This window comes from Solanum stenotomum, chromosome 5 (genome assembly GCF_019186545.1).
Source record: "Solanum stenotomum isolate F172 chromosome 5, ASM1918654v1, whole genome shotgun sequence".
In the NCBI taxonomy this organism is placed as follows: Eukaryota; Viridiplantae; Streptophyta; class Magnoliopsida; order Solanales; family Solanaceae; genus Solanum; species Solanum stenotomum.
In genome coordinates this window covers 8,471,636-8,498,760 of record NC_064286.1, presented here as the reverse complement: position 1 = coordinate 8,498,760, position 27,125 = coordinate 8,471,636, and the positions used below count along the sequence as shown (strand labels likewise).

The following is a 27,125-nucleotide window of genomic DNA, read 5'->3' as shown; positions in this document are numbered from 1 at the left end:
TTGCTCCTGAAGATCAGGAAAAGACCACCTTCACATGTCCTTATGACACTTTTGCTTTTAAGCGCATGCCGTTTGGACTATGTAATGCACCAACGACATTCCAAAAGTGTATGATGTCCATCTTTTTAGACATGGTTAAGGACACTCTAGAGGTATTTATGGATGATTTCTCTGTAGTAGGCGATACTTTTGATGACTATTTGTTGAACCTTAGCAGGGCTTTACAGAGACGTGAGGAGGCCAACCTAGTGCTGAATTGGTAGAAGTGTCGTTTCATGGTAAAAAAGGGCATAGTGCTGGGACACAAAGTATCACAGAAGGGGATAGAGGTTGATAATGCCAAGATTGAGGTGATTGAAAGTTACCTTTACCAATCTGTGTGAAGGCTGTTAGAAGTTTTCGAGGCCACATCGATTCTATAGGTGTTTCATCAAGGACTTCTCCAAAATTGCACACCCCATGTGCAAGCTTTTGGAGAAAGAGGTGAATTTTTCCTTTGATGAGGCATGTCTCAAAGCATTTGAGTGCCTAAAGGAAAAACTGATTTCAGCACTAGTGATCATTGGCCTAGACTGGGTAGAGCCATTTGAGGTAATGTGTGATGCTAGTGGGAGTGCATTAGGAGTTGTGTTGGGGCAGAAGCGCAACAAGATGTTTCATCCAATTTACTATGCTAGTAAGTTGCTGAATGGGGCACAACAAAACTACATAGTCACTGAGCAGGAACTATTGACGGTGGTCTATGTATTTGAAAAGTTCAGAGCTTCCTTGCTGGGCACTAAGGTGATAGTTCATATAGACCATGCTGCCCTAAGATACCTCATGGCGAAGAAAGATGCCAAGCCTAGGCTGATCCGATGGGTGCTACTTCTCCAAGAGTTTGACTTTGAAGTGAAGGATATGAGAAGATGTGAGAACCAGGTAGCTGATCACTTGTCTAGGTTGGAGGCTACAAAGAAGGAAGAGCTTGAGCTTGAAATAGATGATACATTCCCAGATGAACAGGTATTAGCTTCAACTCTTGACCTTATTCCTTGGTTTGCTGATTATGCTAATTTTCTTGTTAGTGATGTAATGCCTGAAGGACTAACATTTCAGCAAAGAAAGAAGTTCATGCATGACGTAGGTAAGTATTTCTGGGACGAACCATATTTGTACAGGATTTGCGCTGACAACATCATTAGGCGGTGCATTCCTAAAGTTGAGATGTTGCACATTTTGGACTCCTGTCATTCATCTCCAGTAGGTGGTCATCATGGTGGTGCTCAAACAACCCACAAGATACTTCAGTGTGGGTACTACTGGCCCATAATTCATCAAGATGCAGTGGACATAGTAAGGAGATATGATGTGTGCCAGTGGCAATGAGCCATCTCTCGGCGCTATGAGTTACCCATGACACCTATTATGGAGGTGGAATTGTTTGATGTGTGGGGCATCGATTTCATGGGCTCATTCATGAGTTCTTAAGGGCAGAAGTGTATATTGGTTGCAGTGGACTATGTGTCCAAATGGGTTGAGGCCGTTGCTTTGCCTGAAAATGATGGAAAAAGTGTAGCTGGTTTCCTGAAGAAGAATACATTCTCAAGGTTTGGCACACTCAGAGCTATTATTAGTGATGGTGGTTCTCACTTCTGCAACAAGGTGTTCAGTGCGCTTTTGACCAAGTATGGGGTTAAACAACACAAGGTTGCTACGCCTTATCACCTATAGACCAGTGGACAACTAGAGGTGTCCAACAGGGAAATCAAGGCAATCTTGGAAAAGACAGTGAGTGCCAACATGACAGATTGGGCACGGAAGCTAGATAATGCTCTATGGGCATATCAAATAGCTTTAAAGACACCTATTGGTATGTCTCCATATCAATTGGTGTTTGTAAAGGCATGTCATTTGCATGTTGAGCTTGAGCATAGAGCACTCTGGCGTTGAAGAAGCTAACTATCAATTGGAGCGAAACTACAAACTTGAGGTTAGATCAGATCAATGAGATAGATGAGTTCTGTCTGAGAGCCTATAAGAGGTCGGCACTGTGTTAGGAGAGGATGAAGCTATATCATGACAAGCATATTAAGAAAAGAAGCTTCACTCGTGGTGACTTGGTTTTACTCTTCAACTCCAGACTTCGTCCATTTCCAGGCAAGTTGATATCTAAATGGATTGGACCTTTTAAGGTCACACAAATGTTTCAATCTGGTGCTATTGAGCTGGAAAATGATAAAGGTGAGAGGTTCAAAGCTAATGGCAAACAAATCAAGGTATATTTAGGTGTTCCTGAGGATGTGAAGATTGTAGAGGAATGCAAACTTGATGAACTCTGAGTAATCAAGTAACCTGCGTCGCGCCGCGACGTTAAATTGTGAGCTTCTTGGGAGGCAACCCAAGATGTAATTGTACTAGGTATTTTCCTTTTTTCCTTATTTTTCTTTATTTTTTATAAAGTCACTATGTGCTGATATGTGCAGGAGAGAATAGATAAAAAAATACAAAAACTGGTGCATACTGACCTTTACGGACAGTCTCACGGACCGTAGTGCCCTTCACAGGCACTTTCACAATCCGTCAACTTGAGGACCAACCTAAGAAAGCTACAGGAAATTGCATGAAAAAGGTTCACGAAAGGGTTCACCATTCGTCAGAGCTTGTACGGACTGTCTAGCCTCTCGTGAACCTCAGGTACGAATTTCAGTTCCAAGTCACATCACAGAAAGTTTCACGGATTGTGATGCCCTTCACGGGCAACTTCACGGTCCGTCGTCTGCCAAAGGTAAGTTTCTTTGCCAACTCACGGGCTGGTTCACGGACCATGATGCCCTTCACGAGCAATTTCACGACAAGAAATCCACTACCAAGTAACACCAGTTACCTGACCCGACCCGCGCGTAACCCAACTCAAAATTAAAATGTATTTATTCGATTCCAAATGCCAAAGGGTTAGTTTTTCCTCCTCTTTTCTCTCCCCTAACGGTCCTTTAAAGATTAAAATCAATTCCATCATTAATCGATTCCAAATTCATCGCAGAATCTACGCCCTAATTCCAAATTCCTCAAGAATCACTATTCTAGGTTGCTGCTCTCTCATTTTTGGGAGACTAGTGTTTGTTTCTACATTGCAAGTAAGTTCGTTGTTTAAGTTTCCATAACTAAAACTCCTTGATAGAAGTTAGTCCTAACTACTTTGATTGAGGCGATTTGAGTAGGTGTAGGTGTTGGACTGACATATTTGATATTGAACGGTTGTGGGTTAAGTGAGTTGGGTGTTTTTGAATTGATGTTTGTATGTGGGTATGATAGTAGGGTGTTGAATTCGTGATTGCTCTAGTTGGTGAGGATTCAATTTGTTAAGTGAATGCATTTACTAAACTGGGTGATGTGTAAATGTGTGTTAATTTTGAATATGTGCTAGATATGGTTGTTTGGGCTGTAAGAATCGTATTTTATTGCATGAGGGAAGAAAACAATAGAACACCGGCCAAGTGTAAGACCACAATAAGTCTTACAGACCGTGGAAGCCATCACGGGCCATAAAATCGATTGTGGACCACACTTGGAGTCAGCTCATCCTTCAGACTCAGTTCATGGGCAGTATCACAGATAGTGGTGAACTCCACGGGCTGTGAAGCCTTTCGTGAACAACAATTGGTAAAAAGTTATGTGGTTCCTTTTTGCACACTCTCTGTCTCAACTCCACGAGGGATTTCACGGTCCGTGGCGCATACCACAACCTGTACAAGCTCCCATAGAGAATACTTAGTGTAACATCTTTAAATTTTTTTGTCTTTTAGTTTTTGTTAGTTTGTTGATTCCGTGGCCCTTTCCAATAATAGATTGGGTGACGACATTCTTAAGGCAAGACGTCACGATGATATTACACAGGGGAAGTCTGAGTACCCGATAATACGTCATTTAACTGTGTTGAATACTAATGAGTTTTGTGTTTCTCAGGTATAATGGGTCCTAGAAGAAAGAACGCAACAAAACCTGCCCCCCACTACTTCTTAATCAGAGGGTCATGATGACTCCGAAGCTATTGGTTCTGAGGTGCAAATAATTGTTACACCTGAAGATCACTCGTCTCGGGCAACTAGATCACTGACCAAAAGAGCTATCCTCCAGGATACATCTCCCCTCCTCAGTCGGAAGAGGGAGGTGGTAGTTCTGATAATGGGTAGGACTCAGAAAGTCAATTTGATGCTGTTGCTAGTAGCCAATCTGCTGATAACTCGGGGGCAGTGCAGAGTCTGATAGTGGTTCTCCAGAAGATACAAACAGATCTCTATCTGTGGCAAATACAGAAGTTGAAACTGGAGTATGAGGGGAAGAGGCTCCTATAGAAGATGATGAGGAGATCACTGATGATGATACCATGGTGATGTATGTGACCGCCCATGAGCCTAATCCTGCATTGAGACCACAACTGATTGCATGTTATCGTTCCATGTGGACTATGAAGAGGTCTGAAGAATTTTTCAACAATGGGATTGTAAACAAGACTGACAGGTTGAAAAACGGGCAATCATGCCTGGGACTAAAGTGGTGGTAGCTGACATTAAAGCATTCCCAGACATTTATCGCATGTTTCAATTTCATCAGTTCGATTGGATGGACAATGCACCTGGGGAATACTCTTACCACTTGACTAGAGAGTTTTACTCATCTTATGCAGCTACACTAATAAGCTTTGTTGCAGAGATAGAGACTACTAAATGTGGACAGAGAGATATGGCCATGACCTGGGGTCCATTCAATTCTATTATAGTTCAGGGCAAATCAGTAGATATCTCATAGGCCACTATTAACAGGATGTTGCATAGACCCGATTACCCTTCACCGGCTTCAGTTGGCCTTTTCGAGGGCAACCATTATGAAGTCACTAGTGACACTAGTATGGAGATTCAGAGTTTTTGCGAGAAGGTGTTGCGTTGGATTGCAAAGCAAATTGCCATAGGTGGGGAGAATGTTGTTTGGGTCACCACGATGCCAACACTGATTACAAAAGCTTCGTTATCATTTCCAGCCAAGGTGTGGTGGGCTATTGTGCGTGCCCAATTGAAACCTACAGGAAACAACAACACATTGTCTCCTTCTTTAGCATCTTTGGTAGCCTGCCTCATGGCTAGTTACCCGGTCAATGTGGAGCGGATCATAGCTATTGAGATGAGAGACAGAGCATTGAATGAGAGAGCTGGGTTTCCATTTCCCTGTTGATAGGGAGATTTGTAGACAAGCGGATACTCCCCCAAACAAGCTAATTGATAGAAGGCGTAACACATTCAGACTCATCCAGGTTTCTAAAATCTAGGATGTCGCAAATCATCTCTCTAGCGCGAAGTCTGCCGCTGTGGATACTTTAGCTGTTGTTTCTCTTGTCCCACTTGAGATCCCACAGGCAGACAAATGCACAGAGCAGGGGGAGTCATCACAGTCGTCCACATATGTACCACCACCTCCAGCTTCTACCCCCAGGCTCCATGTACTTTTTTTACTATTCCTATGCTTTTCTTGGGAAATTGGCTGCAGATTAGCACCAAACCAAGACATTGGCAGATCAGATTGTAATTCGGATGCCCCCGCTAATAGAGACGAAGGTGTTAGTTGCGAAAAACGAGATCTAGGATAAAATGCAGAAGGAGTTGGCTGTTTTAAAAGACAGAATGAATGGGTTGGAGAACCTTGTCCAAGATCGATGCCAAGCCGCATGTTCAGTAGAGACCGAAGAGGTCAAATCACAGTTGACCGAGATGAGAACCCAGATTGCTAAACTGGCTAAAAAGCCAGTACAAGTACCCACTCCGATAATGTTGGAATCTTTAATGAAAATGCTAACTCAGGCACCCTCTACTTAATCAATTGATGATCTTTGGGGAGAAATCCCTAAGAGTAAGTCCGACAAGAGAAAACACAAAACTGGAGAACTTGATAAGGAGACCCCTATTGACCCAGCCAGAGAGGAAAAAAGGCAAGAAAAGAGAGCTCGTAGAACATCAAAGAGGGAAGCTCGAGAAAAGGAAGCCCTTGAACAGCAACAACGAGATGCATCCTTAGTTGGAGCTTTTGGTAGTGGAGCACCTGCCCGAACAAGTGAGGACCAACCTCATCAGGTACCGAGTTCTGAGAGTGCACCCATTGATAAGGGTGCCAATGCTGATTCGAAGACCGGCGCCTAGAGCACTGTAGGTATGACCCCTCCTCATAGCCCTGTGTGTTTTATATTTCTGTATCGACTTTGAGGGCAAAATTTTTTTTAATTTGGGGAAGGGGGTAGTGAGTAACCTGCCATAGCTATTAGAAAAATGGAGGTTGTCTCTGTGGATTACTGTTTTGGGTGTTTTGTGTGTTAAGCTGTGCAACAACTAGTCTGTGAAAAATGAGGACCTGAATCTGAGTTTGACTATTAGGATCTTTAGATGACATCTTAGATACTGATATGTTGAACATGGCTAATCTGACCAATTAATTGGTGAACCAAAAAATTGAAAAATGCAGTCTTGTGTCATGTGTATGTAAGTTTTGATTGAAGTCTAACACTAGGAGCAGAAACTAGAACTTGTCTAAGTAGTCTTGCTTGAATCTGAGAATAACTGGATATGAAAGGATCAGTAGGCCATTTTTGTTAAACCAGTAAAAAGCCAAAAATAAAAGAACCAAATGAAAAGCTTATCACTTGAACCCAATTGGAGCCTTAAATCAGTCTTTGTTCTTACCCAACATATATCATATCCTTGGTCTTTCGAAGGTACGATATCACAACTCAGGCTAAAAGCCTAAGTTGAGGGTGATTGCAATCTGAACAGATTAAAAAAAAAGATTCAACCAGTGAGCTAAGTGCATATCAAAATTGCATATAAAAAAAGGGGAAAAGAATAGAAAAAGAAGAAAAGAAAAAGGAAAAGAAAATAAGAGCTACTGGGTCGGGCTGAAATAAAGAAAAATAGGGAATCACTCAGAAAAGGGTATGTGAAAATGAAACTTTGGAAAACCAAGGGATTAGTCATTGACGAAACCAAATATTCATTCCCTAGCCCCGAGCCTATGTTACAAGCCAATAAAGTCCTACAGTGATCCTATTTCGGGTGTTTGAAAGATAAAGCGTAGAAAGCAAGGGCAAGCCTATGGTAGTTTGTTGTTAGTGTTAGAAGTTCATTGAGAGCGTGAGCGTAGTACTCAGTCCCAACTATTATGAGCGAGGGATTTCTTTGGTGTGAGGACACAGTGGTTGCATTTGAAAGTAAATTGTGTGAGACGATAATTCGCAGGCATAAGCATGATTGATTGTGAGTAATGAGATGTCATATATTGATCCTTACATGTTAGATTTAGAGGTTTGAGATTCAAATTGTGCTTGAAATAGTTGTTGCATAGTGTCATTAGTCTGGAAATGAATTGAGGGTTGATTGTATTTGTTTTTCTCATCACTTGATCAGGACATATAATGGTTCTAAGTTGAGGGTGTTGATGTGACGCGAAATCGTGACACATTTGATGCTTAATAACTATGAACTAATACTGGAATTAAGTGAAATTTTGGATTATTTGATGGTTTTGTTAAATGGGTAGGCAGAATCTGGGTTGTATAGAAAAGTAAAAAAAAAAAGCAGAACTGATGTTGAACAAGTGAAGTTCACGACCAACTTCACGGACCGTGAACTTCATTACGGTCTGTGGTTGAGCTCGTGAAAGTGAGGCAGTGCTGGGCCTTGAGAATATGAAGAGTAGGAATAACCAAGTGAAGACCACAAAAGGTTCTACGGGCCGTAGTCCTCACTACGGACCGTGGTACCTGCCGTGAAGCTGAACCAGTGTGAAAGCAAGAAAGAGTTGAAAGGAGGTTGAAACCCAAGTGAAGACCACGGGCGACTTCACGAGCTGTGATCCTCACTACGGACCGTGGTAGCTCTCGTGGTACATTTTCCAGTGACCAAGTTTGAAGACTCACTTTTGGAAAGCTTTAAGGCAAGACCACGGAGGGCTTCATGGATCATGAAGCCCTTGACGGGTCGTGGTAGTGGCCGTGAAAAGGCCCGACAACTCAATCCTAATTCAATTAGGACTCATTTTAAACATTCTATTTTGAATTACTTTAGGTCGTTTTTGAACATTATTCATTATCTTACGTTTGACGACTAAGAAATACGGTATTACTCTTAGCTTTTGATTTTGGGATTTCGATTATTGTTATCAGTTGGAAGTTCGGATACAGATTATCAAAGTGATTGTTGATTTGCTAATTATTTTCGTAAGTCTTTCTTAACATGTTTTCATTCTTCATTACTGATTGTTTACATGAAAGCATGAGTGGCTAAATACCACGACTGGGGTTGTGGGATCCATGACGAAATTCTAGTTACGATTCTGTAAAACGAGTAAAGGGTAGTCTGTGTTTACATTCTGTAGTTTTTAGCTTTCAATATCATTGTAATATAGTGAGTACACGCATTAGATGGGCCTGTATCTGGTATTTGTTCGAGAGAAAAATACCAGTTAGGAAAAAGCTGAACTAAATTATCAAATTGGAGTTAAAGCTTGAGTTCGAGAGAAAAGATCTTTAACACCATATCATTTTAAGCGAGGGTCAATGTTAGTAACACTATAGGGTCGAGAGAATATGAGTGATAATTATTTGATTTACCTGAGAAGTGTCAGATAAATTTAACTCGCATGATTCTGTAAACATTGATTTGCTTGATGCTCAATTACGGAAGAACACTTGAACTAATGTTATGGTGAACACAATCCTGATTTCTCTTAATTAACTAAATCAACCTTACAACGAAATAGTTTGTTAGTCGTGAATCTGGATTTTGACTGCAATTTTGGTAATTATAACATTTCAACCAAACCCAATTTACTTTCCGTTGTTATTTGTTAGGAGATAATAACAACATTCGAATAAACGGCGACAGTGAAATCTTATTTGTAAAGAAATTCTTTGTGGGATCGACCTCAACTCTAGTTGAGTTCTATAAATTGACATCGACCGTTTACATTTCTTAGTTGAAGTGTAAGTTTGGACGTATCAGTCACACATAAGCATCAAAATGCACCAAATCACAATAATCAATTTCTCGCCGGAAGTATTTTCCATCGTCACAATATCACTAGCTGAAACCATTCACCATCAGCTTTATATCAAGTCACTAGCTGGAGCCATTTCCCATCGACTTTATATCAAATTATTAGCTGGAACCATTTACCATTGGCTCTATATCAAGTAACTAGCTGGAACCATTTTTCATCAGCTTTACATCACTCATCGACAATGATCTCGGCATCATAAACACACGTCTCATCACAATGTTCAATAATCATTGCACACAAACAATATCACACTAAACAGAAGAGACAACAATTCATGCAATTCAAGTCCACATTCATGCTATCAAACATTTCATCAATCAATTAATAAGAGTCACAACAAGGCTATTCACATCATCATGTTCATCACATAGCCTTTTCAATTTCAGCCCCTTTTTATTCATTAAGATTTATCAAGTGGACAATTAATCATTCACCTCATTCTCATTACTCCAACACGCAAACAACAAAGAGAATACACGAATTCTACTAGAATACAAGGTTTAGGAGATCACTTGCCTTAAATTAATCAATAATCACTCAAAGAGTTGAGACTTCCCCTTCCGAATCACTTCCAAAGACACACAATCTATATTCAAGCAAGTATTCACAATCACTTTCCAAAACAATAATACCCATATCAATTACTTTTAAAAATGTGCCAATCAACTCAAAAACCAACTCCGAAATTAAGGTTTGAATTCGAAAGTTAATACTTGAAAACATTACTCAAGGCTTTACGAACTCATAGAGAAAAATGATTCAAAATCGGTTCAAAATCTCCATTCTAGTTAAGAACATGAGTTCTTGAAAACCTTGTCATTTACCAATCAAAATCCCAATTTTTGATGTTAGAATTCCCAAATAACCAAAGAAAAATGAAGGTTTAGGATCATGGAAGCTTACCCAAATGATTTAGCAGAAGAAATCCTTTCAAAAATTGCCACCAAGGGTCCCCCAAGCTCACAATAGAAAATGAGGCTTAAATCCCAAAAATGGCAGGTCAAAACCCCCTTTAATGTCGCAAAAATGATTTGTGAACCCCGCAAAAAGGTGCCTCTTGCAAAATCGAAACCCCATTCGCTTTGCAAAGCTTGCTTAAGTGATGAGTCTCTCGCTTCTAGAAGGTCGCTTAAGCGACTGGCCTTCACAAAAGTGAGGCCTGTAGACACCAACAACTCAACCAACACTCAAAACATCAAAAGGACACTCGAGATTCGTTCGGAACCCCATAAAAACAAACTACATATGCAAATCAATTATACTCAATGTTTCGGACTGAATGGAACCATCAAAACACAAATCTGAGGTTTCCTTGACCCGCCATCTGTGCAAACCACAAGAAACTAACTCAATGCCTAAAACAAGCTCGGGACCTCTCAAAAATCAACAAAGACTTCACCTAGACCTAAAATCATCCCCCGAATCTAATGGAACTCTCAAAATTCTGATTAGAGTATCCGAACCCCGAACATTGACGAAAGTCAACCAAAAGGCTAAATTTCCACAATTTCAAACCTTAGGACCTCAAATCCTCAAAAAGACTCCGAATCAGAAACCAGCAACTTTGATTGATCAAATTTCACCTTTCAAGACTAATGAACTTGACGAAATTTCATTCCGACACTCGAAACTCCAAAAGACACCAAAAACCACTTTTAAGCAACTTGGCCTTTCAAAAATCACAAACTTACCCAAGTTCTCAATGTTTGAAATCAATCATAATAAGACCCGGGGTCAATATCAGGAGGGAAAAATGATAAATTTCATGGAAAAACTAAAAGTGATCAACCAGATCATTACAACCAACCAACGTACTTATGCAATCATTTTTAACACCTAAAAAGTTGTATCATTACTGAAATTTTCATTTCACGTATACAGAAAGTTTGCATTAACAAATATAACTCAATTATAATAATCTTAACTAAGCCAACAATTCACTGCAGATGTATAACAATCTCCTATGCAAAACGTTGAGACACAATGATGTCTACAATCGAATAAAATATATCCAAGGGCTCACAAGGTCACCATGCTAATAATACAAAAATAGCAAGGCCAACTTCAAATATGATAATTGCTCACTTAAAATACAATTTGTAGGAACACTCTCTGGAGTGGAAAAGTGACTACAAATAAAACACCACTGATAGCATGCACGAGACATGGCTTGTAGGACAAAAAGGAAAAGGGTGTTTGTCACGTCCCTGACCGTAATGATTGGAACCCACACTAACCCTCCGGTGGGAGAACCACTACTACAACCCCAAACCAAGCAACTAAACCAAAACTAAAGCATTTAAGTTATGGAAGCAAGTTAAATAGCTAAAACTGAAGTTCCCATAAACTTCCAAAAGATCTAACAACTAAACAATGCGGAAAATACACCTAGAACCTGAAAGTCAATGTACCAAAACATCTAAAGTTTAACAAGTCTAAACAAGAAGGGATACAACCCTAAACTAATGGACTAATAACTAACTAGGAAGTCTAAGTCCGAAATGTGGACATAGACAGAAAGGAGAACTCATGGTAGCTTGGAAGAACTAGCTCACCCTTGAATTCAACGATGATCACTGATCTTTTAAGCGAGGTCTGTCAATAGCCGCTTGAGGATGCCATGTACTCAACAAAGAAAGAGCAAGTGCAATATCATTACACAACCACAGTGTACTGGTAGGATTACGCGGCTATCCCACTAAGTGTAACATACATAAGTCATTACAACAATATAATCACATGCATCTATTGAACATATACAATATCATCAACAATTACGAACAACGAACAATTTCACGATTCTCAAATATAACAATTATATCAAGTCATTGGTCTTCTCATGGAACCCAAATCCAAACTGTTAGCATACCGAAATGTGGTACCCGATCCAATGATTATGCCGGAACGTGGCAACCGATTCCATAATTATGCTAGAACATGGCAACCGATCCAAGTTAGTGTGTCGGAACGCAACACCCGATCCATTCAACAAGCCACAATCACAATCACAAAGTACATTCTCATAATCATACAATCAAGTCATGATTCATGACATTGATCATTCATCTATCCTCATTACAATTAATGTGATCAACAATGCAACATTCACATACAACATGTATCATAATGAATCAAGAACAAACATACATCACACAATCATAGAATCACAACCATCACCTACCTCGAAACAAGCTTGAACCCTAAGAAACTTGATCCTTCCCTTTCTGGATTCATTCCGCTTGTTCTTCTTGGTCTACAAACAATCAATATAATATGGGAATCAACAGACAATCACTAATTACCCGACTTACTAACAATTCTATGAACCCTAGATCAAACCCATGATCCCAATCTCCCAATTTAGTGTTGTTTCCACAATAGATTCTAGATCAAAACCCTCCACCATCGATAATTACCCATTAGATTACGTTCTACGGATCAAAAAATGGATTTGGGGAGTTAAAATCTTACCTTTAGCCTCAAGAATGATGGGAAACCATCAAGAAAAGACCTGGGTTTGTTCCTTAGCTCTCAAATTCGAAAATTGCAGAATAAAATGTTTTTGGGGTTTATTTATGACTTTAAGTCGCGTCTGACCCGCCACAACGGTCCTCACTCCGCTACAGCGTCCCCGCCCTGGCGACCAAAATCCCGCCCCAGCGGCTTGCACGGAACCAGTGAGCTATTTTAATAATTCCAAGACCCCATTTCACAACACACCTTCAACCAACAACACTCAGAAACTGCCTGTTCACGCCAAGATCAATTTCGGGAGTTCTACTCGCCCAAATTCAATTCCGTAAAGTCGTACGAGTTCCTTAACGACTTATCTATCTACTCATGTGATAAAATTCATAATTAGATCACCCAATTGCTACCAGATTTCCCTACACCTTAATGACTCTGATTTCGTTCAAATTTGGACTAGGTTGGGAAATTTCAAGTTACTACGAAAAAGTTTTCTGATCCAAAAAGTTTCCCCGTTGGTTTTTCTATAACGACGGAACCTGGTTGTTATTGTGTTGGTATAATAAATGGCATAATGTGGAACAAGACGGCAGTAGCAAAGTATGTATGGAACATTGCGAACAAGGCTGACTATCTTTGGTCAAAGCAGAACTATGCAATGGGCAATAGCGACAACAGTAATATACCATACTTGGAGAGCTAGGAATGAGGCTTTGTGAAATCAGAAGGTGTCCAAACCACAAAGCATCAGACAACAGACAATGATAAAGATTAAACAAAGAATAAACAAGTATATATATAGGAAGTGGATAGATGAAAGAATGACAAGAAGAGATGTACATACTTAAGAGAGGGCTAAGTGCCTAGGAACAACACATAGCCAGAGGCGTATCCAGGATTTTGAGATGATAGGTGCACTATTACAAAAAGGTAGATCTAAGATATAAATTTGATCGATTTAACATTTAGGTTCTTATCACTAAAAATAATTAAAATTTTAAAATTATAGGTCCAAAGTTATTTTTACCTATCCAAACCACTTAGAGAGACATTACCCAATTTTAAAAAGAAAAATAAAACAAGATAACTAAAAGATTCAAATTTCTAACCTCACTTTGAGAGGTGCACCCAACATAATCGCACGGTATAATACTTCGAATGTGGGTTCACATATCTATATTTAAATATTTTAAAAAAATATAACACTGCTATATATGATTTCAGGAGGGGAGCATGGGTTCACGTGAACCCGGTGACCCCCTCCTGGATATGCCTCTGCACATAGCTAGTTTAGTTGGTTGGTTTTTGATATTACAACAAGTTACTCATTGAAATCCCACTAAATGGGGTCTGGAGAGGGGAGATGGTAGATGGTAGAGTGTATGCGAGATGTACATTCTTAAGAGAGGGCTAAGTGCCAAGAAAAAACATATAGCTAGTTTAGCTGGTTGGTTGATGGAACGAGTTATTTATTATTTTATCATCGACAAGAAGATGTTTTGTTCGACCAAAAATATATATTTTAAAACCCTAAAATTCTCTAAATATACTTGTAAGCATTTAGAATGATAACTAGTGTTTCTAAAAAAAATGATTATCTTCTATATGAATATAAGGTGAAGGACAATTTTAAATTATGTATACCACTAACCTTCACCACATGAACAAATATGATTTTTTTTTTAATCAAAGGATCAATTAAGTACTCACTTAAATTTCTGTTAGCAGTAGAAAACTAATGAAGGACTGATTATTAGAAATAAAATAAATATATATTCTATCATTAATGTGAATTCTAAATTAAGATATGTAATATTCACATTTATGTGAGTAGTATTTCTAAATATATGCTATCATATTCATATTTAAATGATAACATTACAATCACTATTTTGTATTAGTATATATCTTTAGATATATGTTGTTATATTTTAACAATATTAAAGGGCCAAAATAAAATTTATCAGAACTAAAGCACCAAAAATGCTATGATACTCTCATATTGCAAGATATATGAATATAACGTGAGAAGTCGACATTTTAAATGGCTGAGAGTTTATTTATGAAATTATATTGAATATATTATTGTTTTCATTTTTAAATTATTTGTAACACTAGTAACCTTTACTCCATGAACGAATATCAAAATTTTCAATTAAAAACTTAATTAAATACTCACTTAAATTTCTATTAGCAAAAAATAGAAAATATATTGAAGAAACTAATAAATGAATAACTGTCAGAACTATATAAAATATACGAGAGAAACTAGAGAATGAATATTTCAATTCATTGATTAAAATATACAAGAGATTAGTATAATATCAAAATTACACATAAGAAAAATATATAAAAAAAAATATTCTATCATTAATGTGAATCCTAAATTAAGATATGCAATACTATTATATATTCTAAATTAAGGTATGTAATATTCATATTTATAATGTTTCTAAGTAGATGCTACCTCCTTTTGTTTTCTAGGTGGTGCAGTACAATTGTGAGGCTCCAAATATAATCTAAATATATGCTACCATTTTTAAGCGATACGTAATATTATAGCCAAAATTTTGTACATTATTTATCTCTAAATATATGTTATCATTAGTTACGAATTTAAATAACCAAAATAAAATTTACCAAAACTAAAGCACCAGAAGTGCTATGATACTAACATATTACTGTAAAAAAAAATCATGAAATAAATATAGAACTAACATAATTCTCCATAAATATTTGCAATCCCTCTCTATATAAATTAAGTAAAATATTTTGTTAATTAAATTCATATTTTATAACTTCAAAATATTAAACAATGGTACTTAGCATCTCAAAATTTCTTTATAGTGTTCTTTTCATTGCGTTCCTTGTTTCAGGTATTTAACTTTTTATTTATTTATTTATTATTGATTACCTAAAAATCAAACCAAACTAGAAATTTAATCAAATCAAAGAAAAAAACCGACACTTTTATTTGTTTGCCCCAGCTTTGGTTTTTAATTTTAAAATATGATACTCCTTTTGTCCCAATTTATGTGACATATTTCGCTTTTTGAGAGTCATACAGTTTAAGTTTGACCGAGGATTTGTTCATGAAAATCTTCAATTTTTTTAAAATGACATTTATATATTTGTAAACTATATAAAAAGTACTATAAGTCTCAATAATTGATAATTCAAAATATTTAAAAGATATAGTAAAAAATTACGGTCAAAGATAAACTTGTTTGAATCTCAAAATCCGAAATGTGTCACATAAATTGGGACAGAGGGAGTAGTATTTAGGTTGATTTTGATTTTAACAAAAAAAAAAAACTGAAAAATAAATCTAGCTGACTATATAAATGCCTATTAGAAATTATAATTGCTCATATGTATATCTATATTTAATATAAATTTATGAAAAATCTTATGTACTCGTTAATCTTTTGGACTATTGATTCGTAGTATTCGTCTTTATAATAATTTATTGTTTTTATTTTTACTTTTTAGTTCGATTTGTAATTTTTATTTCAATTATTTCAAGAATCTTGAGGTTATAAATAACTTGTGGAGTTCTATATTTATTTATTATTATTTAATTTAACTCATCGCCAAGATTCTTAATATGTCATAGTTAGATTCTTAATTTTCTATTCATTGTAATTTTTTTAAGTATATTTCTTGAAAATGGTTAAATTCTTGAACAATGCAGATAATTTTCTGGAGAAAACTACACATATAGTTTAGCTTTGATTACATATATATTTTTTTCTTATACATATAAAACTGATTTTATAGTATTATATTGATAGTCAATTTTAAATGTATTTCACGGTATATTATTATATATTTAAAAAATAATTGGCAAAATAAACAAATAAAATAATTGACAAAATCAAAGACTTGAAAAATCGATTTAATTAGTTTAATTTCAACATTTGGAAACCATCTTAATTGGTTTTGGTTGTCCTTTAGAAAACAAATTAGGCCAAAATTGAATCATTGATTTCTTTAATTTGGTAACATTTTTTTTTATCACTAAACATTTATATATTCTACTGAAAATTGAAATACCGAAGTTATTATTTAAAGTTATAAAATAATTCCAATAAATATTTCTTAATTGTAGGATAGAACCAAATAATTTACTGATATATTTTTTTCTTTCATTTTTATTATGTGACCCTATGTTACAAAAGTTTGTAGATTGATACGAAAAAATTTATAATAAATTTGACTTTCAAGTTTGATCCAAGCTGATGGATTGAAATGTTGTGCCGATACTCATATTGGAAGTTGTGTTCCAGACTCTAATGATGATACCAGATATGATAATTTATGTAAGCAAAATTGTATGGGTATGGGAGGCCGTTGCAAAATTATAAACTCAAAATCTCCTAATCATTTTTGTCATTGTTTGTGTTAATTCTCTTTCACGAAAGAGAGACTATATATTAAGTTTTAGTATTCATACATTTCAAATCAAATTCTAGAAGACGGTTAATTTTGTTTTTTTGGATGAATAAAATAGAAAAACTCTTAATTTTTTTTTATCTTAAATATGTCACCATATTTATGTATAGCAAACTTTTTAAAACTTTTAATTTTAAATATGCATAGTATTTCAGTAATTATAAAAATTTCTCGATAAGAAAATATAAAATAGCACAGTACATTTTTTTGGGGATATACTAATAATAAAAAATTATCAAATAAAATGGATCAAAGAAAGTAATTAATAGTGCAAATGTTTTCTCATTCATCAAGGTATAAGAAAAAGTCTTACTTTAATAAACGATCTTTTAATTTCAAGGAAATGAACTATGTGATAGAATTGTAGTCTCATTTGTTTGCACTTAATGAATGTCTGAATCTGAATGGTTCAGACTTTGTTGTCAAAACGATCATAAAATGCATTTGTTTTCTTTAAGATTTTTAGCACTTAATAGGTCTGAATAGGTCTTAATTATTACGACCTAGAACAAAGTCTTATTTTCATTAAGAGGTATTATTGTGTAAATAATATTCATCATCACCATGACCACCACCACAACTGTCAATCATTATTACCATTGTTTACCACCAACCACCTTTGTCATCACAACCACCATCATTGCTAACTACTACTAACAAATGCTATCACATTTACCTCCTTCATCATTATGATTATATTCATTGCCACTACAACCATTGTCTTTGTACCCGTCGCGCCTGCTACCGCCACTACCACCGTCTATGTAGCAGTTGCCACCTTCACCATCACTATCAACTACTATCACCACTATAGTCAATTCCTACTAACGACAAAACTCTACCATCACAACTAATATCGCCGTCAACCACCACCATATATTCTTCAGTCACCACCACCTCCTCCGCCACTACTACTAGTCATTGCCGCAACTATGGTCAATCTTTACCATTAACCACCTCCATCATCATAACTAGTACCACTGCCACCTATCACAAACACATCACCAACCACCACCATCAACACCACCAAGTATTAACATCAACTAACTTTATCATTATGACCACCAACACCACTACCAATTGCCACAACACTAACCATCTCCACCGTCACAACTATCACCACCATCATTACTAGCCACTAACAACAACAATTACCATCACCACTACCGATACAAACTATCTCCACCATCACTAGCAACTAGCAAGTATAATTATTTCATTTTTTAATCAAATAATGATTTTATTTTATTAATTATTTTTAGATATTTAATTAATTTTTTTAATTGTATATTTGTTATTTACATATAAATAGACGACTATGTATATTCAGATGTTGAAAAGACAATCTTAATAATCCAGAGTGCATTCAGATTCAGACGTCTTAATCTTGATGAAAACAAATGAGGCCTTAGGTTAATTCTAAATTATTTATTAGATTTTGACAGTCTAATACAAGTGTATCTTTAATTTACTTGTAATAAATATAGGACATATATATTTATTTGTTCAATTTTATACGTGTTTAAGTATATGTTTTTGTACAACCAAAGTCGAAGGGAATTGTAACATCTCAAAAATTTCTAAATTAAGACTCGATCCATTCTTCATTTGTAAATAAGGTTGTACCGAGTGATTCTAACTTTTTTAAGTGTTAAGGTCACTAGATGTAACACCTCGGATTTCAAAAAAAGAACTAAAGAGAAATTTGTTCAAGTCACCCATCAATTTTTACTTTTGGATCAACTTCAATCGACTATATATTTTAACACATAAAAAATTGGGTGGCTCATGAGCTATCAAATCGAAGGCCTTTGAGTCTTCTTTCCGAAGCCACCAAGTTTGCTAAATTTTAAGGTCCGAGTAAAAAGTTATGCTTGTTTGAGTGAAACCTCTCCATTTAAGGCTTTCCATTTGTTTTAGGAAATGATATTTTGGTCTTTTCATTTTCCTCCATTGTCTTAGCACGTTTTTTTCTGACCCATTAAGGGTTTATTCAGATTCTAAATCACCTATTCACATTCCAAATAACTTAGAATTTTAGGGCGAGATTTCAAGAAGAGTAAAAAAAGGGTTTTCAAGCGCTCATTCAAGAATTGAGGAATTTCGCCAAGAACAATCGTTCTTTCCAGGTATGTGAGGTTTTCCATAGTGATGAACTTGTTCATCCTCACGCCAAACATGTAATTCTTTTATTAATTCATCTATAAAATCATTTATGTATAGATTCTTGAAGAGTTCTTGAGTTTTAGCCTCATTCTTTCACAATGGAGGTTTTGAGTTCTTGAGGTGAGGGTCTTGCGAATGAGTGGTGATTCTTGATAGAATTTGGGTGGGATTTCAATGAATTTGTGTTGGGTTTGTGAATCAAAGGGAGTTTGGAAGAAACCAATCGATTCTAGATGAGTTAGGTCACGAAATTGAGCAGGCTCAGGGTGGGGCAATGCGCCTCCAATGCACCAGGAGGGTTGGAGCCTGCGCCTGCAGTGCACCCCAAAGGACTTCCAGTACTTGGAGGACTGGCGCCCTGCGCCAGGGGGGCGCCAGGGTCGTCACACCCTTTTCTTCTCCATTCTTCGTTCCGTAAGTGTTCTTTCAAATCGTGTCTTTGCTCTCTTCTTGATATTAACTCTTAAAGTCTTTATTAATCCTTGAGAGATCCTACATGTCCTAATCACATGTCTTAAATTACATTTTGTAACACCCGGAAAACTAGTAGGTGAAACTAGAGTCTTATGTGAGAGTTTTAGAGTTTGATGTGTGGTTTAGAGTTGTAAAATGGCTTCTCGAACATAGAATGAGGGGTTTAGGGGTTAAACGTCAAGGTACGACTCTCCAAGGACCAACCTCAAGGACCCCAAAACAGTCCCTAAAACTGCCCAAAAAGGGCCACCTATGGTTGGGACTCACGCCCCGTAGGTGGACCCACGCCCCGTGGGAAGGGATCGTGGGTCAAGGCCCCATTTGAGGATATGAATACCAACACCTACGAGTGTGCAGCACGCCCCGTAGACCCACCCACGGTCCGTGGGTCATGGATGTGGGTCGTGCATGTAACACTGTCCAAGTTCGGCCAAAGGTAAGGGTCTTTAGGTAATTTCCTTTTTAGTTATTATTAAGTGGAATCGTGTTGTATAGTATTAATTCACCTATTTAAGTGTTTTAAGTTATTAACAACCTCATAACTCCCAAGACCCCAACTAATAACCAACTTTCCCCCAAATAATTCTCTCTAAAACTCCATAAAAGAAAAAGAAGAAGAAGAAGAAGAAGGTGAAGTCTAGGGTTCAAGAGGCTGCCTTTTCTCCCCAATTTCGTGGTGAATATTCATAAGGTATGTTAACTTATTCATCTATGGGTTCTTCCACCCGTAGAGCCCCCTAGATTTCCCTCAATTGTGAAGACAAAACCCAATTCTAGCTAGGGTTTCTTCCTACATTGTGGGTAGTGTTGAAGTATGATTCCAATCAAGTGGATAATACTTAATTATGATTGATTTAGCATTGAATTATGATATTGTGATGAATTTGTGTATTTTCCATGGTTAACCCTAGTCTAATTGATGAATTTGCTATTTTGTGGGTTTATGCCATGAAAGGTGAAAGTGAAGACTTAGGGTTGATCTTCTAAAATTGATGATGTTGATATTAATTGTTCAAGATTAAAAGCAAGTAGACATGAATTGAATTATATTGTAGTGTACATTAGGGATCTTGACTAGTAAAGCTTGAAGTTGAACATTTTTGATGAATTAGGACTAGAATCACTTGATAATAAAGAATGTGATTAGAATGCCTTGAAATCTAGGTGTAATTGATGATTTTGAGAAATAAAGCTTTGAGAGTAAGGCTTGTAGTCATGAATGTTGAATCACTAGGGCTTTGAGAGTAAGGCTTGTAGTCATGAATGTTGAATCACTAAGGCTTTGAGAGTAAATTTAATGTGATGAATAAAAGTCTAATAGGCATAATTGTAGTGAAAAACCTATATTCACCTAACCTACCTTATAAATGCTTGATTGTATACAGTGATAGAATCACTTGAACATGGATTGATTGTCAAGGGCATCCTTCCATGAGACATGAATGTTACGCAAGGCTTAATAGTAAATCTTGGGGTGTATGCTTGGCCTCAAGTGGATATTGACAATGAGATGGAGTGTCACACAAGATAGGGTACGGGATCCAAGTTGATAGGAGAACCACACCTAGTTGATGTGTGGACTATCCAAGTTAAAGGGGGGGGGGGGAACTCTTACGTAGTAGAGTGTGGGTTTTTACAAAGTTAGGTCTCATGAGATGGAAGCCTTCACATAGTGGAGTTAAGGTTTCTAGTAGCAACCTCCATATCTAATGAACTAAGACATACTTGAAGAAGTATCTCATAGTGTTCAAAAGCATTAATGAACTAAGACATACTTGAAGAAGTATCTCATAGTGTTCAAAAGCATAAATGGATTTAGACATGCTTAAGTAAGTATCTCATAGGGTCCATCTTAATAATGAACTTAGACATGCTTAAAGAAGTGTCTCATAGGGTTCAACCTAATAATGAACTAAGATGTGCTCAAGGAAGTACCTCATAGTGTTCTAAGGTTTAAAGAGAGGGATTAGTTCAAACTAAGAAGTATGAGTAGGAGGACCTAAAAGTGGTACTTAGTATGAATGGTATTATGGGATGTCATTCATGCATTGCACAAGTATGACTTAAGGTTATTCAAGAAAGTGTTCTCTTACATGATGTATGTTTAGATAGGATTGTGCTAGAGTTGTCTTCCTTGTTAGTATTGACTAAATGTGAGATTCCCTTGGTTATGAGGGTTAAGCTAAAGGATGAGATCCTAAGATGATTAGTATAATTGCCTAAGGTGGTACTTAGTGTGAGTGGTATTATGGGATGCCATTCATGCATTGCACAAGTATGACTTGAAGCTACTTATGAAAGCCTAAGACTTGGCTAGGTATAGACACTATGTTTAAATTGACCAAAAAGTGATACTTAGCTTGGGTGGTATTATGGGATGCCATTCATGCATTGCACAAGTATGCTTTGAGGTTACTTAAGAAGTAGTACTCTTGTGATATTAAAGACTAAGGGTGGAATAATGCTTATATGATGCTTGTGTTAGAGACTTTTCTTATTATTATGATATTGTCTCTTATGCTTATAATTGATGTTTCATGAAGTATTTCATATGATTTTGGATTATGTCTTATATTGACTAACCCTTATCTTATGCTCTTATGATTATGCTAGCTAACATATTTAGTACATTTTGTACTAACGCATACTTTGCCTACATTCTCCTCAAATGTAGGGTTTGGACACTTGAGCTTTATTCTTGGAGATAAGTTTCTAAGGAGCAAAAGAGTTGAAGATTTGGTGAGTCCTCATAGCTTCAAGGACAACCCACTAGTTCCCTTTGTATCTTTTATTTTCATTTTGAGACTATTGTATGTGCTATGTCCCAAGAGTTTTATTCAAAAAGTTGTATTAGATGGTTTGAGACAAAGTGTAGAAAAGACTTCCGCTTGCTTTTATAAAAGACTTCAATTGTATGGATAAAGTTTTAAAATTTCCGTACTTTTCTATTATCTTATGTTATGATATGCTAAGGTATTGTATGAGGCCCCTTCGGGTCAAGTACGTCATGTTACATCTAGGGTGTACCCCTGGGTCGAGACACATTTCAAATTAAAGAGGAGTTAAGAGGAAAGTTCAAGAGGTCTTTTTTTAGTCAAATTTGAGATTTCTTTTAAAATTAATTGTAGTTTTGAACTAAGTCTTGAGGAAGTGAGTATGATAATGAGAAGAGCTTTTATGGAGTTGATTTTGAGTTCTTAAGTTCATAATCCTTGTGGAAACTCTATTCCTAAATTTTGAATTTGCTATAGGTTATGCATTGAAGTTCTTGAGTTGATTTGTTCATGTTTATACTCCAGCATGAACCCTATGAATTGAGTATTCTTGATATGAGTAGTATTATTGAGTTCTGAGTTCTTGAGTTCTAAGTATTGTGTTTCCTATCTTGTCATTGAGATTCTTGAGTTGATTCGTTCATGTCTATATTTCAGCATGAACTCTATTTTGAATTATAACTCTTGAGAATCTTTTAAAGCCAATATTTTTGTTTTGAATTGGGTTTTGAGGAAAGTTTAATGAGTCATTTTCAGTAAAGTTTAAGGGAACTAAGTATTTTCAAATGTATCATCTTTACATTGAGAAAAGAGAAACTTTGATTTTTAGAAAGAGTTTATGAGTTCAAAGATATTTCAGAACAATTACCTTTTTTAAGAGGATAGTCTGAGAAATTATCTCAAACCAGAGAAATAGTATGTTTTAATACATTTGAGCATGAATATATATTATTGGGAGTAGTATTAAACACCGATGTGGGGATGGGTTCAGACAACTCACATTCCTCATAAACCATGTACTCAACATGGATAAAGGATCATACTTTTTAGATGAATCCTTAGTGCCTTCGAGAATAGCTTAGTGGATATTAGTTGAGGTGAATAATACCCCGGCAAGGTATAGGACAGTTCTAGCAGCGTGGGCGAGACGTTGTATCATCACATAGCTCATAGTGATGGTTGTCGGTTAGAGAATCTCTCAAATAAGAGTAAAGAGTATTTTATTGTATTTTTTATACACCATTGAGTTATATCTTCTGTTTTATACCGCTTTAAGCATTGCATCTCTTGTTATTGTTTTTGTATTGGAGTTGAGTTAAGGTGAGTATTTCTCCTAGTCTTTCAGTTCAATTACCTAGGTTTTCAGTTTAGTTATTTATGTTTTTCGTTTTACTTTTATACTTGTACATTCAATGTACTGATGTCATTCGACATGCATCCTTTTATGATGCAGATACATGTGTTCAGGATTATCAACAGACGCTTCGTTGAGATCACTCTACAATCCAGTTAGCTTTGATGAGCCTCGTTGTATTTCGAAGGACTTCACATTTACTTTCCAGTTAGTAGTTTTGAGGTGTCGTGGGTCTTGTCCCGATATCCTTCCTTGATAGTAGAGGCTTCATAGATAGATAGAGTCGAGGTGTCTTTCAACATTTACTTTCTTTTGAGGTGTTTTACAAACTATAAGTATTGTTGTTGATTATATATATATATTTAGACTTTATAAGTTGAGTAATTCAGTTTTAAGCTTAAGTATGCTTGAGTTAGTCTTCCGCTTACCGTCAATCAGGATGAGGGTTCACTTGGGCACCAACAATGGTTCTCGGGTGCCGGCGACATCCAGGGCGTAGGCTCAGGTCGTAACAGGAATAGATGTCATTATCAGCTGAAGTCAAGTTAAACAACACATTTATGTATTATGCCTTACTAAAAATATAAAACTGGGTAAAAATATATCCACACCCGATTTATACACCAAGCTTAGCGATTCATGACATATTTTTACACATAACCCTTAGCACTTCCTCATAGTTAATTAATATGTATTCTCCCCTAATTAAACCACTTAAGTATTTCTCAAAAGTTGTACAAATAAATTGAGTTTCCATAAATGTAATGTTATGAGAATTGTCCAAAAATGTTTGTATTTTCATGTTTACTAGCTATATATATATATAACTATGTTGAATAATTTATAAATTTGAAGGGTATTAAAAATATCTCGAAGATTTACAAATTACATTAGGGGATCGTGTCAAAAACTCTCATCGATACCACTAAACTGAATGTTAATTTATTTTCCATTACATTGATTGGTCTTAATGCTCCCAAAAAGCAATCCACAATAATAGGAGAAACAACGAATAACCATGATATGTGGGTGACAATATTGATATAGAAAAATGGTCGTTACATAATAAATATGAAATTATGGACCATGTTAATTTTGTCCAAAAAAAAGTCCTAAAGAACCTCTATATTGAACATTTGTTCTGTTCTTAGACCAAAAATTAAGGATCTTTTTCTTTCTACTCTTTCCTTCTCTTTCTTTTTTGCCAAAAAGAAAAAAACTTGCTTCCTTTTCATTTCTTTGAGAAAAAAAACACCAAAATTGTTTGCCAAATACTCAAATGGTATGTTCTATGTTCTTTATTCCTTTCACTTTCACATATTATACATCTTTGTTTTGTTATGTTCATGTTGTAACGAAAATCGTTGAGGCATTTTCGATATTTCTCTGTGTTTTTCTTTACTATATGGTACATAAATTGTAATGTAGTGTATTCTGTTACGTGATATGTCTAAGTATGACAATATTATTGAAAAGCGATAAAATATCATAGAAAACTATTAAAGGGGTAGTGAAACTATTGTTGAATTCCTAAAAAGAGACAAAATGATTTCTCAACCTTCACATTACATAATTTCAAGAAGTTTATGTCCCAAAAATTCAATTGCCCTAACTTTAAGAGCCAAGCTATATAGTTCGAAGGAAATTCAATTGAATCCTATTCATTGGTAAATTTATGACTATGTAAATAGGTCTCATTTATTATTGAAGCCTTAAAGTAATGTTAAAATGATCTTCGTGTGACCTATAGATCACAACATTATACCCTTTTGGGTGTGGTCCTTCCCTAGAATCCTATGTAAACGCGAGATGTTTCATGCTCCTGGCTACCCTTTTTTTGGTTAAATCCATTTTGACATAAGGGAATCTTTAAGTGTAGTAGCAAAGTGGCTCAAAAATTGTTTTAGGTGGTAGGTTCAAATCGAAAATGTGACATTCTTTCATTCCCTTATGAGAATTTCTGGCTCCGCCACTGTCAGGAAATAACATAGTCCGCGACATGGTTTGTTTATTATCTATGTATGTCTTCTATCTTTCTTTGTTTTTGTTGGATAGGCGAATTCGGCATCAGGGATAGCAGTGAGTGATGAATGCAAGCTGAGGTTCTTGGAGTTGAAAGCAAAAAGGAACCATAGGTATCTAGTTTTCAAGATTGATGAATCTGTGCAGCAAGTTGTGGTTGAGAAAGTAGGTGGACAGGCAGAGACACATGATGATTTTGCTAATAGCATGCCTCCAAGTGAATGCCGTTATGCTGTTTTTGACTATGATTGGACTACTGATGAAAATGTCCAGAAAAGCAGGATCTTCTTTGTTGCTTGGTAAATCTTCACTACCTATTTAACTTTGTTGCCTGGATCCTTCAAAATTGTTGTTCGTTGTATGTCAGATCTTTCAAAAGTTTTTCATATTTGAAAGGATCTAACGGACATTTTTGAAGGATCCGAACAACATAATTACATAACTACCCAATTATCTATCATTCAATATGTATTACTTCTTAGATTGTGAATCTCCAAACCTTGTCAAAGAACACATAGTTTTGATATCTAACAAAGTCAAATCTTGATGAGGTTGCAATACCTTAGATGGCCATTCAACCTTTAGGGAATGACTAAATTATGCCTATGTACTATTATTTAAATCTAGTTTCAAACTTGCTCAGACTCTTCGAAAATGTCAATTCATGCATGTCTGGTTTTTCAAAAGTAGTGTATTTTTGAAGAATCTGACACAAATGCGGCATTGAAAGTGAAGAGTCCGTGCAACTTAGGTCTCAAAGACCACATCTAGGCTGCCACATGTACAAAATTGTAATGCAATACTAATATACTCACATTTTGATATCTAACAAAGACATATCTTAAAGAGCTCACAATTTTTTTTATGTGTGAGCTTACAGTGTTGGAATGTATATATATAGGTCACCAGAGACAGCAAGGGTGAGAAGTAAGATGTTGTATGCAAGTTCAAAAGACAGATTCAGGAGAGAATTAGATGGTGTCCAAGTTGAACTTCAAGCTACTGATCCAAGTGAGATGAGTTTGGATACCTTCATTGGAAGAATCCATTGATTTTTCTCAATTTTACATACTTTTTGGGCCTCTATTCATTACTATATCAAGGGCTTTTAACATATTTAGTCGCTCGCCCAAAAATAATTAGAGTATCTCACCAATATACAAAAAATATATACATAATTATGTATAAAACATGTATATTTTTTGTATATTATATGTAATATACAGAAAATATACATTTTACTGGCTATTATTTTGGTGGGCAACTATATACGGTATAAAAAAATATTTATTTACTTTGCCTTGGACCTTTCTTTGTTACTACTAGTTTTTAAG

General features: G+C 35.9%; 1 protein-coding gene across 7 annotated transcripts in view; it reads left to right on the top strand.

Moving 5' to 3' along the window:
- Nucleotides 1-26,963, top strand: part of LOC125864477 (actin-depolymerizing factor 10-like) — a 616,735-nt gene extending 589,772 nt beyond the window's left edge. For 3 of the 7 annotated variants that reach the window (XM_049544494.1, XM_049544497.1, XM_049544493.1), the window contains exons 2-4: nucleotides 25,017-25,051; nucleotides 25,825-26,090; nucleotides 26,693-26,963. In XM_049544494.1, coding sequence (XP_049400451.1) covers nucleotides 25,049-25,051; nucleotides 25,825-26,090; nucleotides 26,693-26,843 — 420 coding nt within the window. In that variant the 5' untranslated portion in view covers nucleotides 25,017-25,048 and the 3' untranslated portion in view covers nucleotides 26,844-26,963. Of the gene's footprint in view, nucleotides 1-25,015; nucleotides 25,052-25,824; nucleotides 26,091-26,692 lie in introns of all 7 variants that reach the window. The other 4 variants (XM_049544499.1, XM_049544498.1, XM_049544496.1 and 1 more) reach the window with 2 other exon arrangements.
- The last annotated feature ends 162 nt before the right edge of the window (nucleotides 26,964-27,125 follow it).